Source organism: Notechis scutatus, chromosome 2 (assembly GCF_049901735.1).
Source record: "Notechis scutatus isolate UNSWTSFEM ecotype Mainland chromosome 2, rNotScu1.2, whole genome shotgun sequence".
NCBI classification, from domain to species: Eukaryota; Metazoa; Chordata; class Lepidosauria; order Squamata; family Elapidae; genus Notechis; species Notechis scutatus.
This window is the reverse complement of record NC_142010.1, coordinates 236434106-236448252: the sequence shown is the minus strand read 5'-3', so window position 1 is coordinate 236448252 and position 14147 is coordinate 236434106. Positions and strand designations below refer to the sequence as shown.

The 14147-nt window shown below is 37.4% G+C and overlaps 1 protein-coding gene across 5 annotated transcripts in view; it reads left to right on the top strand.

The window, feature by feature from the left end:
- The first annotated feature begins 9708 nt into the window (after positions 1 to 9708).
- Positions 9709 to 14147, top strand: part of MTX3 (metaxin 3) — a 29051-nt gene continuing 24612 nt past the window's right edge. For 4 of the 5 annotated variants that reach the window (XR_015748210.1, XR_015748209.1, XM_026670576.2 and 1 more), the window contains exons 1-3: positions 9709 to 9836; positions 11359 to 11428; positions 12383 to 12459. Coding sequence is in view for 3 of the 5 variants with exons in the window: in XM_026670576.2 (XP_026526361.1) it covers positions 9756 to 9836; positions 11359 to 11428; positions 12383 to 12459 (228 nt within the window). In the remaining 2 variants the exon portion in view is untranslated. The remainder of the gene's footprint in view (positions 9837 to 11358; positions 11429 to 12382; positions 12460 to 14147) is intronic. The other variant, XM_087958327.1, reaches the window with a different exon arrangement.

Here is a 14147-nt window from a genome sequence, read left to right as displayed (position 1 = left end):
ATTTCATCTGGTTTAAGAAGTATGTACAACCTTAATGTCTACTATTTTATTTAATAAAGCTAAATTCTTGACACTTGAATCTGTTAATGTATGAAACTGCCAAAACTGAAGACAGATTGCTAATACTTATTAACATGAAGAATATATTTAAATTCAGGCACATTTGTACACATTCCATTACCTCAATGAACATTCCACAAATACCTTGATTGCAGTTGGTTCCAGATATAGGTAGTCTTTGACTTATTCATTTAGTTCAGGGATGTCAAACTCATGTTGCCACGGCAGCATCATGTGACGTATCAGGACTTTTTTCCCTTTCACAAAATGGTGTGGGCGTGGCCAGTGTGTGACGCATCTGACTCATGGGCCAAGAGTTTGACATCCCTGATTTAGTTCATTTAGTGACTGTTCAAAGTTACAATGGCACTGAAAAAAATGACTTATGACCTTTTTCCACATTAATGACAGTTGCAGCATCCCCATGGTCATGTGATCAGGTGCTTGGCAATTGGTTCATATTTATGACAGGTTGCAATGTCCCCAAGTCATGTGATCACCTTTTGCAAACTTCTGACATGCAAAGTCAATGGGAAAGTCATATTCACTTAATAACTGCAATGATTCACTCAACTACTGTGGCAACAAAGGTAAAATGGAGCAAAACCCACCTAACAACTATTTCACTTAGCACTAGAAATTTTGGGCTTGATTATGGTCAGAAATCAAGAACTACTTATTTATTTATATTTCATATTTAACCACCCATCTCCTTCTGAGAGGTTTTTGCTATTCTTAAATCCTCATTGCTTTGTTCCAGATAAAGGAATTGTTGCCATTGAACTGATTCATGTGCAAATATACTGTATTGGTAATCAGTAGCAAGGTTATATATAAGATTTCAAATTGTATTTAAGGTTAAAAGGGAAATAAGTTGGTTCTTAGAGATTTCATCGCTATACATGAATACAGAGTTTTCAACTCCTCAAAACTTGATGGAGATTCCTCAAGGGACTAAGGACAACAACAAAAAAAACCCACCCAAATGTATCACTCAAACAGCTGGTTTTCTATTACTAAATGCTGGCTGGAAAATTCTGAGAACTAAAGTTCACCCATCTTAAAGTTGCTATGATTGAGAATCACTGAACTAGAGCTTTACCTCTTGACTAAGTTTCAAAGGTGTTTTGGTGTTTTTTTTTAAAGTAATAGGTTCCACAGCCTGAAAATGTTTAAAAATCTGCATTAGACAAATAACTAGAAATTTGGGACAAGAAACTGTTTATTGTATTTTAAATCTTCAGTTTCTGCATGTGAGCTAAATTATGAGTTTCAACTCAACCTTTACAATGTTTCTTTGCCTTTGTTTATATAATCACAAATTTCTATGTGCATCTTAGGCACAGAGAAAATTGATCTGATTCTGCTGGTTTTATTTAAGAAAAAGTCAGTGCTATGAAAAATGAGTAATTGACTAAGACAAGTTCTAAAATGTATTCCTAGAATAGAACAAAAGAACCTTTATCTTTTCTTTAAAATGGTTTTGAGAAAAGTAAGCATGTTATTCTTAGATTGCTTATTCTGGATCGTATCCTGAGCTTAATTTAATCTGTATGGATGTAAAAAGATACAGATCACTGTGATTTCATGCTTATGGAGTATTGTTGAAATCATGGCATGTGAAAATACTTCCTGCTGAATCAGACCATTGCCAGGGCAGGTGTGGGCAATTTAGGACTCTCCAGTTAATTTCATGCAGTCTTTGGCCTAATTTCAATTCCCCCACCCCCACCCCAATCTGCTAAATTTAGACTTCTAGTAAGAGCTACTTGCTTTTTACTGGAGGAGGGAATAGGATGTCAGAAAGAGCAAAAAGATGAGTATCCGAAGTAAGATACTTTGGGTTTTGCCTCTGTTCACTTCTTGCTTAGGCTCACCCAACCTGTGGCCTCAAAACAGATTATTAAGGATCTATGGTACTTAATAGAAACCCCCCCCCCCAACTCTGGTTTAGTTAGTGTGGAATTAACTATTACAAGTGCCAGCATCTTTTCAGGTCCTGCCTGGATAGGTGAGAATTGTGGGGAAAAGTTTGTGAGCTAATTGTATATCTCCATCATCTTCAAGATAAGATTTCTGCATTACAAGTTAAATTTTGCTTATTCTTTATTCAGTATGTACCAAGGTGTGCCAAAATATACAGTCTGGGAGCCAACATACATAAACTCTACTACTTTTCTCTTAACTACTATGTGCTCAATAGTCACATGAATAAGCTCCAAATTGTTGATTCTGAAGAATAGCATTATTGCTTTGGCTTTTGTTTTATAGGATAGGATAGGATAGGATAGAATAGAATAGAATAGAATAGAATAGAATAGAATAGAATAGAATAGAATAGAATAGAATAGAATAGAATAGAATAGAATAGAATTCTTTATTGGCCAAGTGTGGTTGGACACACAAGGAATTTGTCTTGGTGCATATGCTCTCAGTGTACATAAAAGAAAAGATACATTCATCAAGAATCATAAGGTACAACACTTACTAATAGTCATAGGGTACAATAAGCAATCAAATCATATTAGGAAACAGTCAGTAAACATGATTAGGATACAAGCAACAAGGTTACAGTCATACAATCATAAGTGGGAGGAGATGGGTGAAAGGAAGGATGGGAGGAGTAATAGTAATGCAGACTTAAATGATATCACAATTGTTTAGCCAATTAGTAACCTGGGATTTAGGAGTTACACCAAATACAGAACTAATTGAGTTCTTTCTTTTTATAAAAAAATAATTTGGGTTTTCACAAAACATAATACAAGTAAAATTTCTTTTTTTTGAAAATAGCATGGTCCCGGGTTATCACTTCTCCATACAGACACAAATTCAATTTCATATTCATCTTTGTGTTCTATTCCATATCTTATTACTATTTTAACATTTTCTCAATAATTTTTTCCTTCCCTTAGTTTTCTCAATCTTACTTTTAATTATCTCATTCCTTTCTAAATTCAATTATATATATATATATATCTTTTTCTAAGTTTCAATATCTTTCTAGTCATTATATTTATACTTTTGTCCTGTTTCAATTTCATATTTTCTTTTCTCATTAAACAAAATTTTTCCCTGTAGTTACTAATTGGAGTATGACACCTTTGTATCTTTTAATTTTTATCCATTCAACTCTTATTTAAACTTCAATTTATGCCTTTACAATTATAACATTCAATATAACACATAACTTCCAGTTGAATTCTGCTTGGTACATTCTTAAAATACGCACTAAGTTCTTAAAAAGAAAGTATATATATAACATTAATAAATAAAATACTTATTCTATTCGAATTCAGCTCTATCATTAATGTTAGTTATAATCTTTGACATCTTTAACATTTCTTTTCAATAGGGTATCATACTTCTAGGAACACTTATAATGTTTCCATAATTTTTTCATGTTTCTTTCATGTTCCTCTTCACTTAAATTTTTATAACACATTTATAATAATTAAAATGTTCCCCTCCTTTCCTAATTTCATTCTCTCATTCTCTTTATTTCATTTATTTATTAAACATTCCATTACATTACAATGAGTATTTTATCTATCATTTTAATCACACTTGTTTCATATTTTCAAAGTTCATTTCTATTTCTAATATAACAATACTATCTTATGTACCCTTGCAGAATCCCCCTTTCAATTAAGTTTTCACCCATTATCTCTGTGTCTTCTAAATAGGCTTATACACTTAATCCTTGTACGTTTTCCCTATTTCTCTATGTCCTGTTTCTGTCCTTTATAATTTCTTTTCTTTTCCCCCTTCCCCCTCTTCTTCTCCCTTCCCTTTTTGACCCCTTCTCTCTTAATTCTTCATTCTGATTGTCTCTTCTGTAATCCTCTCTTCTGTTTCTTCCTAATGTTGTAATTACTTTTCAAACTATTCTTTTTTGGGGTTGTTTTTTCAAATCTTAAATTTTTCACTCTCTTTCCCCCCTTTCCTTTCTTTTCCCCACATAGAAATACTTGGTCATTGAAGATGGCTTCTTTGTCCCGTCCTTCTTGTTCTACAGGCATTTCTTGTTGTTTCTCATAGTTCAGGATCTCCATTTCTAAAAATTGAAATACGAAGCCAAAAGAACCTCTTCCTTCTTGTGCATCTTCTTTCTGTTTTTTAAGTTCCATTCTCAATTCTTCCAAGAGTGATACCATTTCAAAAACTTTTAAACAACCACTCAATTAATTTTAGTCCTTTAGATCCGATAGCCAAAAATCCAAAAATCACCACGTAATCCAAATACTCCAAAACTGTTTCTTCTTGCTTCTTTTTTCCACTTTCTCTTCCTGGGGTTCTCTTATCTTGTTACAAAGTTTCAGTTAAAATGTATCATTTAGGAATCTTGTTAAAGTTTCACTGTTAATGCCTTTCACTTCCAGATGATCTCCATTTTTCCAGATCCCACCCTTTTGTTTTTTAATTTCTTTTAAAAGTTTTTGATAATCCAGAAATCTTTATTATCCCTTTGGCATTTTATTTTCAGCTTAAATACCTATTAATGTCAAAGTGGATTTTTGCCGGTTTCTTGCTTAAACCTCTTAGTTGTCAATATAGGGAAAAAAAGAAAAAAAACCAAATCCTTTCCCTTCCTCTCTTATTCGCCGCTTCAAAGTCTTCTTTGGGAACAATGTTGTTCTTTATAATTCAAATTCCAGGGTACCTTATACTGTTGCTTTTTCAGTTCGACACGGTCAGCCAAAACTATCTCTTCTTATCTTCCTCCTGCACATTCTTTTCCAGTCAAGTTCTTCTTTGAGGTGGCCATTTCTGACCACCACTGCAACTGTCTTCGGGAAAGGGAGTAATGGCCAGCTTGGGAGGAGAGATGCGACTCTCCTCGATCCTGTTGGCAGTCTCCCCCCTCTTCACCACCTCTACGGGGTGGCTTAGCCCTGAAACCAGGCAGCTCGGGGCACTCCAGTGGTGACTACAGATCGAAACTGCGCACAATCACAGATTTCAGTCTGTCACCGAAAAGCTCAAACTGGAAGCCCTAATTGAGTTCTTATGCCATTATAATTATAGAGTTACCATTATAGTAACCTGAAAATCCTTTTACAAGCTATAAGAAGGATAATTTAACATTAAGTTAAATAAATCTTCTCCAAAAATGGAAAATCCATTTGCATCCCTACTTATTTATCATCTGCCCACTCATTACATTTCTTACTCTTTGGCAAAATCTTAAATGCAGCCTCTAGCCATAAAAACATTTCTCACTGTTGATCTCTAGCAAAAGTGAGGAGATTGCAATCTCCAGATGAGGCTAAAATAAACTTCCAGTAATCCCAGCCACCCAGGCCAACAGTGACAGAAATTGAGAGAGCTATGTCACCACTGATTATCTCATTCACCATAGCTTATCTCATTCTCTATTTCTTCTACCGTATTAATACTAATGTAATACCATAGTAATACTAATACATACATCAGGGTTGAACTGTGAAGCCTTTGGTGCCGTGATAAAATGGATGGCTGAATGGAAAGATATAGATATCTAAATATCTCTATATCTCTGCCTGCCTGCCTGCCTGCCTGCCTGCCTGCCTATCTGCAACCTGGTTAAATGTGGTAGGATCAAGAAGAACCCAGATTTAAGTTCATCCTCAAACATGGAAGCTCATTGGATGACTTTGAGTTTGAACCAAATGTTGTTTGTCAGCTCCATTGATTCATTCATTGTGGGGGGCAAAGAACACTTTGTGTGTGGCTTTGACTTCCTGAAAGAAAGTTCACATCTAATGAACTGATCAATTCTTACATCAAACTTGTTAAAGTAAAACATTAAAAAAAGACTTCGGAAAATAAAAAATAGAGATTGATAGCTTCTTGGGCACTAGTGATGACATTAGTAATGGATGTTTGGCAAAAAGAAAAATAGATGGTAGAACAAAGGATAAAGCAAATGAAAGCAGATCTTATGCAGGCATCAAAATTATAAACATGTAAATAAAAGAGCAAGCTAACACATCTAACTGAGTTTAATATAATGTATTCCTAAATAAAGGAGCATAGGTTTATCCTCTGGGGACCCCTGCTCTAAAAGGTAGAATTTGTATCTGAAATACCAAGGAGATAAACAAAAAATAATTATATAGAAAGATGGCATTAGGAATAAAGTAAAGATTTACAAAACCAGTCCTCTGTCTTAGGTGCCCTACTTTGGGGCAATAGTATAAGGTTGGGCTATTAGAGGGACATTTTGCTATAGAACAGTCTTCACAAAAGTATTTTGTTGCCTTATTTATGTCTTTGTATAATTCATATGTTTACTTGAAATAATGGTTTCTATGCTTCACTAGAAGTTTCTCAGATAACCATGAAAATGGTCCACAAAATAAGTGCAAAGGTAATTTTGTAATTTTTAAACATATGCACATTTAATTCATCAGAAATGTGAAAAACAGCCAAATGATTTTGTATTCTTTACTTGCTTCACTATTGAGGTTATGAATTTCTGTATTCATGGTGGAGAAAGTATAAACTAAAAAATAGTGTTAGGAACAGAGGGTTTATTGAAACCACAAAATATTTTAAGTCACTCTGCAAAGACTGTAAACTTTTCATAAAACTTTTAACAATAACACTGACTTAATAGGACAATTTGCAAAGAATACTATGTGTGCCTTAGAATAGTTATTTTTCTTCTATCCCCAGGCATACCAAATATTTTCCCCCAAGATCTTATTTTAAAGTTGCAGAATATTTTCTCTGAAGGACTTTTTAAAAACAGTACGTCTTTAACACTTTACATGTTTATTTAGTACAGAATTTGTGGAATGGTGTTTCTAAAATTTGGGGTGCATACATCATCCCCACCCTCATGTGCTTTTGACTTAGTTGTACAATCCAGGATATTCTAGTTCAGGGATGTCAAACTCAAGGCCTGTGGGCCAAATCCAACCTGCAGGGTGATTCGATCTGGCCTGTGGGGCCACCCTGGAAACAGCGAAGGACCGCCCCATGGTGCCTCTGCAAGCGAAAACAGAGCAAAAGGTTGCAGGAGGCCATCCCAGCCAAAAATGGAGCTCAGGAGCCTGGTTTTGCTGATAGAGCGCTTAGGCCACCACAGGCACCCCCAACACGAGTGTTGTCAAGCTGGCCATGCCATCCCTGCCCCCACAAGGTCAAACACAACTCTGATGTGGTCCTCAATGAAATTGAGTTTGACACCCCTGTATAGTTTATGTGAAACAAAAAATTGTGCTTTTTTCAACAACTTATGTTTAAACACTGAACATTTAAAACAATAAAGGCTTAAAGGTTGAGATGCAATCAGCAAAAGTTGAAAATCCAAGTTCATTTTCCTTCAGTCACAAAGCCATAAGCTTTATGTTGACCATTCTATGTAAAGAATTCCAAATAAAATTAGAAGTAAGAGTAAGATGAAGAGCTATGTTTAAGCACTGCACTGACATTGGGAAGAGCCAGGATTTAATTATCATCAGACAAGGAACCTCAGTGGACCAACCAGTATTTCACAGTCTAATCCAGTATTTCTCAAGGTTGGCTGGGGAATTATGGAAGTAGAAGTCCATCCATCTTAAAGCTGCCTGTACATTTAACTGATCTGAGGATAAAACTGAAAGAGGGAGTGATACATATCAACTTCAATGCCTGGGAAAAATAAACTTAATATCACTTATTTGTTGTCTTAGCCTTCTTGGGGAGCACAAATGAATAACAATCACATTCTTTAAAGCCAAATAATGAACTTGCAATAAAACCGTAAGATTCTGCTTCAGTGACATATGTTGTAAGGTCAAATTTTTTTTGAGTATGAAGAAATATCTGATTGAGAGCTGTTTCTTGTGGGGAAGCAATATAAGTGGTCAGTGAATAAGTTAATTCAATGTTGTTGTTGTTAGAAAACTTTAAGTATTTTGCTGAGCGTTGTTGAATTGTATTAAGAAAGCTTCCTCCTTTACTGCAAAAAATTGAAGCTGAGAGTGTTTACACACAATCGAAGTGGCCTTAGCTGAAGGTACTGTAAGGTCCCAGAAGTTTCCCCAAGCCAAGGAGTTGCCAAAGAGTGAGACTCGAGACGAGGCTTGCAAAAATAACCGCTTTTTTATTCTTTGGCCAAAGCAAAGTCTGGGTGAATACTATGTCCAAAACATACAGACAAAATGCATGTAAGCAATAGCCACACCCTGCGAGAGTAGCTCAGAGTATTATATACATTTTACGCTGATAGAAACAAAGGTTATCCAATCAGAGACAAAGGTTCATTATTAATGTGGGCAATGTCTTACTCATGCCCTCCCCTTCCTTATCCATGGAGCGTTCTTTGTCCGTGCTGTCCATAGTTCGTTATTTTACACAGTATCCCTTGTCCTTGTGTGTTCATGCTCCTGGGTAGTCACCCCCTTATCTATGGAGTAGGATGTTCATGGGAATTGTCTCCAAGGATGTGTCTAGCTCTGAAGCAAATTGCAAGGCGAGAAACCAGATAGAAAAGGATACAATTCTCTTACAGAATGAATTCCCAACAAATAATTTCCATCCTTAGCAAAATAGTACAAGCAACTTCTTTAACAGATGCAAAGAGCAAAGGTTAGATTGATTCATGTCAAAATGTCCTTTCAGTACGTTGCCAATCTATGCATGCTACAAGGGTGAGCCCTATTTCACTAACATTGTTTTGCACGTGAAATATGAATTAGTCAAAAATGAAGTTTATTTATTTTTATTAATTTTATTTTGTCAAGTGATTATAAGATAACAGGTATAAGTATAAACATAGTTATGAATACATGAAATGGATACATATAAGAAAAATAAAAAGAAACAATAGGACAGGGACGGTAGGCACGTTGATGCACTTATGCACGCCCCCTACAGACCTCTTAGAAAAGGGGTGAGGTCAATAATAGACAGTCTAAGGTTAAAGTTTTCAGGGTTTGGGGAAGAAACTACAGAGTCAGGTAGAGTATTCCAGACATTGGCCATTCTGTTGCTAAAGTCGTATTTCCTGCAATCAAGTTTGATGCTGTTTACCTTGAGTATGTATCTAATGTGTGCTCTTGTATTGTTATGGTTGAAGCTGAAGTATTCATTGACAGTTCCTGAAAGTTAAGTGAAAGTCTTTTGCATAGCAATCTGGGCAGCACCAACAGTTCGATCTTGGAGGTACAGAACTGCAAGTGCAGCTTTCCCCACCAATTTACTTTGGTGAATCACATGCGTTGAACTTGAACTTGATCATGCCCCAAAAGGAGATGAAAACCAGCGTAGTTCAGCGCTGATTTTGGAGAGCCAAGAAAGCAGGTGATACAGCAGCAAAAAGATTCAAAACACGACCTCACTGCTCCTATTTGCGGTCACCCATATTTTTATGTTTTATTTATTTTGATTTGTCAATCGCTTACAAGATAATAGGTATAAGTATATACATAGTTATGAAGACATGCAATGGGTACATATAAGAAAAATAAAAGAAACAATAGGACAGGGATGGTAGGCACCTCAGAATTTGATGAGGAGCAACAGGTTGGGGAAGGCGCCTGCCTTTTTTTAGACCATTTGATCAGGGAAGTCCCAAGGTAGCTGTTGACTCGGGCATGCGCTTCATTCGTTCCCGAGACCAACCGTCATACGCGCAAAGCGGTAGCCTCAGCGCCCAGCCTACGGGGAGGCGAAGACGACTTACGGGGCGGGGCTTCGCGAGGCCAAAGGTGAACGGTGTCAACATGGCGTCTTCAATGGAGCTGAGTTGCTGGGGCGGCGACTGGGGGTTGCCCTCGGTGCACGCCGAGTGCCTCGTTGTCATGGTAACGGGGGACTGGCTAGGTCACGCGAGCGAAAGCCTCTTGTGGGGAGGAGAAACGAAAACGGCTGTTATAGATTATAGAAGGCGACGTCCTACAAAACCGGGAGGGTTGTCCGGTTCTTGCCGCTGCCAGAACCGGCCCGGCGGTCACGGTCGCCGCCCCTGGAATAGAACTGGGGAAACGGAACTTCCGCGTTTCCAGGGCCGTTGTTGGGCTGGCTTTCTTCGCCAGAAAGTTGAAACGAGTCTGCATAAATGGGATATCGGTTCTGGAGGGAAATAAAAATGGATTAAGTACCAGTATTACGGGGTCTATAACTTGGCGCATCGCAGGGATGGCCTATAATATCTCCTACATTAAGTAATTAGGAATTGCGTTTAATGCCGGTCATTTAATCCAACCACCATGCTTGACGATGATGGATGCTCCAATTCAAAACATTTGGAAAGCATGGAGCTGGAAAAAAAACTGGTTTAATGTGATAGCTGCGGCATATATTTACTGAGTTATTGGATCTGTGCTTTCCATTTTCAGAAGGCAAACTTCCCCTGACCCTATTTCTGGACTACAGTATTTTAATTTATTGTTTCCTTTTTTATATACAATCCTGGAATTTGCATTGTTTTTTCAGCATAGTTTTTTCTATGCATAGTTTTTTCTTTAGATGCTAATTCTTTGAGGCTTATGCCACAAACATGTCTCTGGTCACATCACAGAAGCTCCACAGGAATTAATGTTATTGACTTATTCAAGGGCACTGGATTGGGGAAAGTTATGTTTCATCTGGAAGTCTGGTCTTCTTTCAGGACTGATTCTGAGGCTTTAGGATAGCAAAACAATGACTTAAGAATCTGTCCCAGCATTTATGATTCCTATATTGCTTGTCTTAAGATAAACTAGATTCATATGTGGAAAAATTAAAAATTGACATTTTTCATTTCCAAAAGTGTGTATTTATAATCTCAGGAAGTGAAATTTTATTTTGTTTGTTTATCCATCCATCCTGCCATTATTTTTATTAATAACTGTAGGCAGTGAACATATCTAATATTCCTTCAACCTCCTATATTCCCAACAACAACCCTGTGAGGTGAGTAGGCTGGCAGAGAATGACTGACTGGACCAGTTACCTAGCTGGCTTTCATGCCTAAAGTGGGACTAGAATTTATAGTCTCCTAGTTTCTAGGCCAGCATCTTAACCACTAGTCTAAACTGGATTCAACTTCTTTGTGTCTGAAGTGGAGTTGCTTTGCTAAATATTGATTAAAAAAAGCAACTCTTAAAAAAAAAAAGCTTTCTTCTAGTGGCCAATTAATATCCCACTGAAATTCATAGAATGAATGGATAATTTCCTATTGGTTATTGTAGCCTTGATGCTTACTATGGCAACAGAATAACACAAGCATGAACATTAAAAGAAATAAGTAGCTGCTGTTTTTCCAAGCTGAATAGTCATTTTCTCTTTTTTAAAATTTCTAAATGGTACATTATTGAATTGTGTTTTTTTAAACTTTTATTATAGACTTATGCCAGGTTTTCAGGTGCACCGTTGAAAATCAATGTAATAGATAATACATGGAAAGCACCAAGAGGTATTACTTTAATATTTTGATTTTTTTATGGCACATTTAAAGTCAGACCTGGGCATTTTATGACCTATGCACCACATCTGGCCCTTCGATCATCCCTGTCTGGCCCAAGGTGGCGGTGGGAGGGGGAGGCAACAAGGGGTAGGTGGGCAGGGGGGCTGGCAGGGGGATGCCGGTGATGCCAGCCCTCCACAACTATCCTAATTTCTCACCCTGGTGGTATATATATTTAGAACTGTTTAAATAAGAAATTGGTTTGACTTGGCTTATAGTCCAGTCTTGAAATACATTCCAGTGGATGGAATCAAAATAAAGTTTGTTTTACACCTGCAGTATGTTGTAAGGCAAATGCAGAAAAATATTGAATAAATTGCTTTGATGCGGTTCTGTTGTTTAAAACAGTGGTCCCCAACTTTCTGGCACCAGTGACCAGTTTTGGAAGAAAAATTGCCTTCCGCAGACCGGAGGGAGGAGTGGTTTTCTGCGCAACCTAGATTCTGCGCATGCACAGATGGCGCTTTGCTCGCTTGCCTTGCTGCTTGCGCAACCCAGTGCCTAACAGACCATGGACTAGTAACAGTATGTGACCTGGGGGTTGGGGACCCCTGATTTAAAGCATAATTGTACAATGCAAGTTAAATGTGAATCATATAACAGGAATTAGGTAGGATAATAGATTGTCAACATTTAGAGCTATAATATCTATCTAGTAACAGAGTCAAAACCCATCCAAAATCAACTGGTATGCTGATATAGTATCACAACTACAAAATGTAAGCATTATTACAAAGACATGACTTGAATATAAAGAAATGAAAAATAAGGTGGATTACAATCTGATATAACTTAGATTGAAGATACTGAGTCAATATCTGATATAATCAAACATTAGGGTCTGTTGAGTTATCAATGCAGTTCTTCTGTTTATATGATCATATCTGATTTAATCTTTTTTAGGGAGTATACCATTGTTAATATCAGATGATATTGTTATTTCTCAGCCAGCAAAAATATTAAACTTTTTAAGAAAACAGGTAGGTTTCATAATTAATATTACCTATTTCAATATGTTTAAGGATGATGTACTCTAGCCTTGTTTTATGTTTGTTAGTACTGTATATAGTTTTGTCACAGGAATATTGGAGGAACTGATGCCGGTTAATTTAATTTTCTATGTTAAATGGACAGTATCGGTAGTAAACTATTTGCATTTTCTCTGACAGTTATATTAGGTTTAGATTACTACTAACCATAGTTCTATCGGTGATATAATAAAGAATGGAATTTTTGAAAGTTTTTTTTTCACTGTGATGGTGAACTTATGCCACTTGTGCTGGAAGTGGCACACATAGCCATCTCTCTGGGCATGCCAGCCATCACCCATTGCTCTTCTGATTTCCAGCGCATGCATGTGCGTTAAAAACTGGCCGGCCAGCTGGTCTTTGCGTGTTAGAATATGGAAGACCAGATGGTTGGCGTGCATTCATGCACCAGGAGCTGCTCTTCCGGTTTCTGGCGCACATGTGCGCACGCGCTCCCATTTCAGCACTTGGTGCCAAAAAAGTTAACCACCACGGATATAGCACATCTATTAGTTAGCATTGATACTGTCTACATGGTACAAATCTTTTTGCTTTGATGATTGTAGCATATAGGATGGCAGTGTCACTATCTTTATTCTTTGAATTGCTACCTACTTAAATTAAGAAGTAATCTTAATTTTTCTTTGAGTGAGGGAGTTGTTCCTTTACCTCTTAAGGGGACTGTGGTTCACTCCCTTCTTAAGAAACCATTGCTGGTCGTACCATACTGGACAATTTTCAGCCAGTAAAACTTAGCTTTTTTGCAGAAGGTGATTGAGATGATAGTTGCATAACAAATTCAGAAGACATTGGAAGAAATAGATTATATGGATCCCTTTCAGGCACCATTCAGGCCTTGGCATTGGACAGAAATGTCATTGATCATGCTTGATCTATGATCTCTGATGAGGGCGGGATGGGGTTGTACATCTATCCTTGCTCTATTTGAGCCCTCTGCAGCCTTTAGCACCATTGACCATGGTATCCTTCTATATTGGTTTAGAGGATTTGGGTGGGCTACAAAATGTTGTGCTAGTTTGCCTACTTTCTCCAGAGTCAATTCCACTCGGTGGTGATTTGGGAGGAGAGATCCTGCCCTCAGCCTTTACCATGTGGGGTGCTGCAGGGTTTGGTGCTTTCTTCTCTCCTATTCAACATCTACATGAAGCCGTGTGAGGAAGCTTATTCCTCACCCTGTTATGAGATATCATTGGTATACTGATATACCCAATCATATATCTCTGCCTCTGACAAATTAAGTGATGCTATAAACCTCTTATCCCAGTGCCTAGACTATGAGGGTCTAGATGGGGAACAACAGCTTCTGCTGAACCCTGGAAAAACTGAGTGACTGGATTTGGGGATTTACCATTTCTAGGACTCTGCCATCTTTGGTGCTGATAGGGTCACACTTCCCCAGATAAACCCATTGTGCAATTTGGAGGCCTCTTGGATGCATAACACTTGCTCAAGTAGCAAGTGGAAGTTGTGGCTAGGAAGGCCTTTACACAGCTGCATGTTGTGCACCAGTTGCACCTGTTCTTAGATCGGGAGGCTCTGCTCATGTCCTAATCACCTCCAGATTGGATTTCTGTAATGGGGCTGCTCTCGAAGAGTATTCAGAAGCTTCAGGTAGTGCA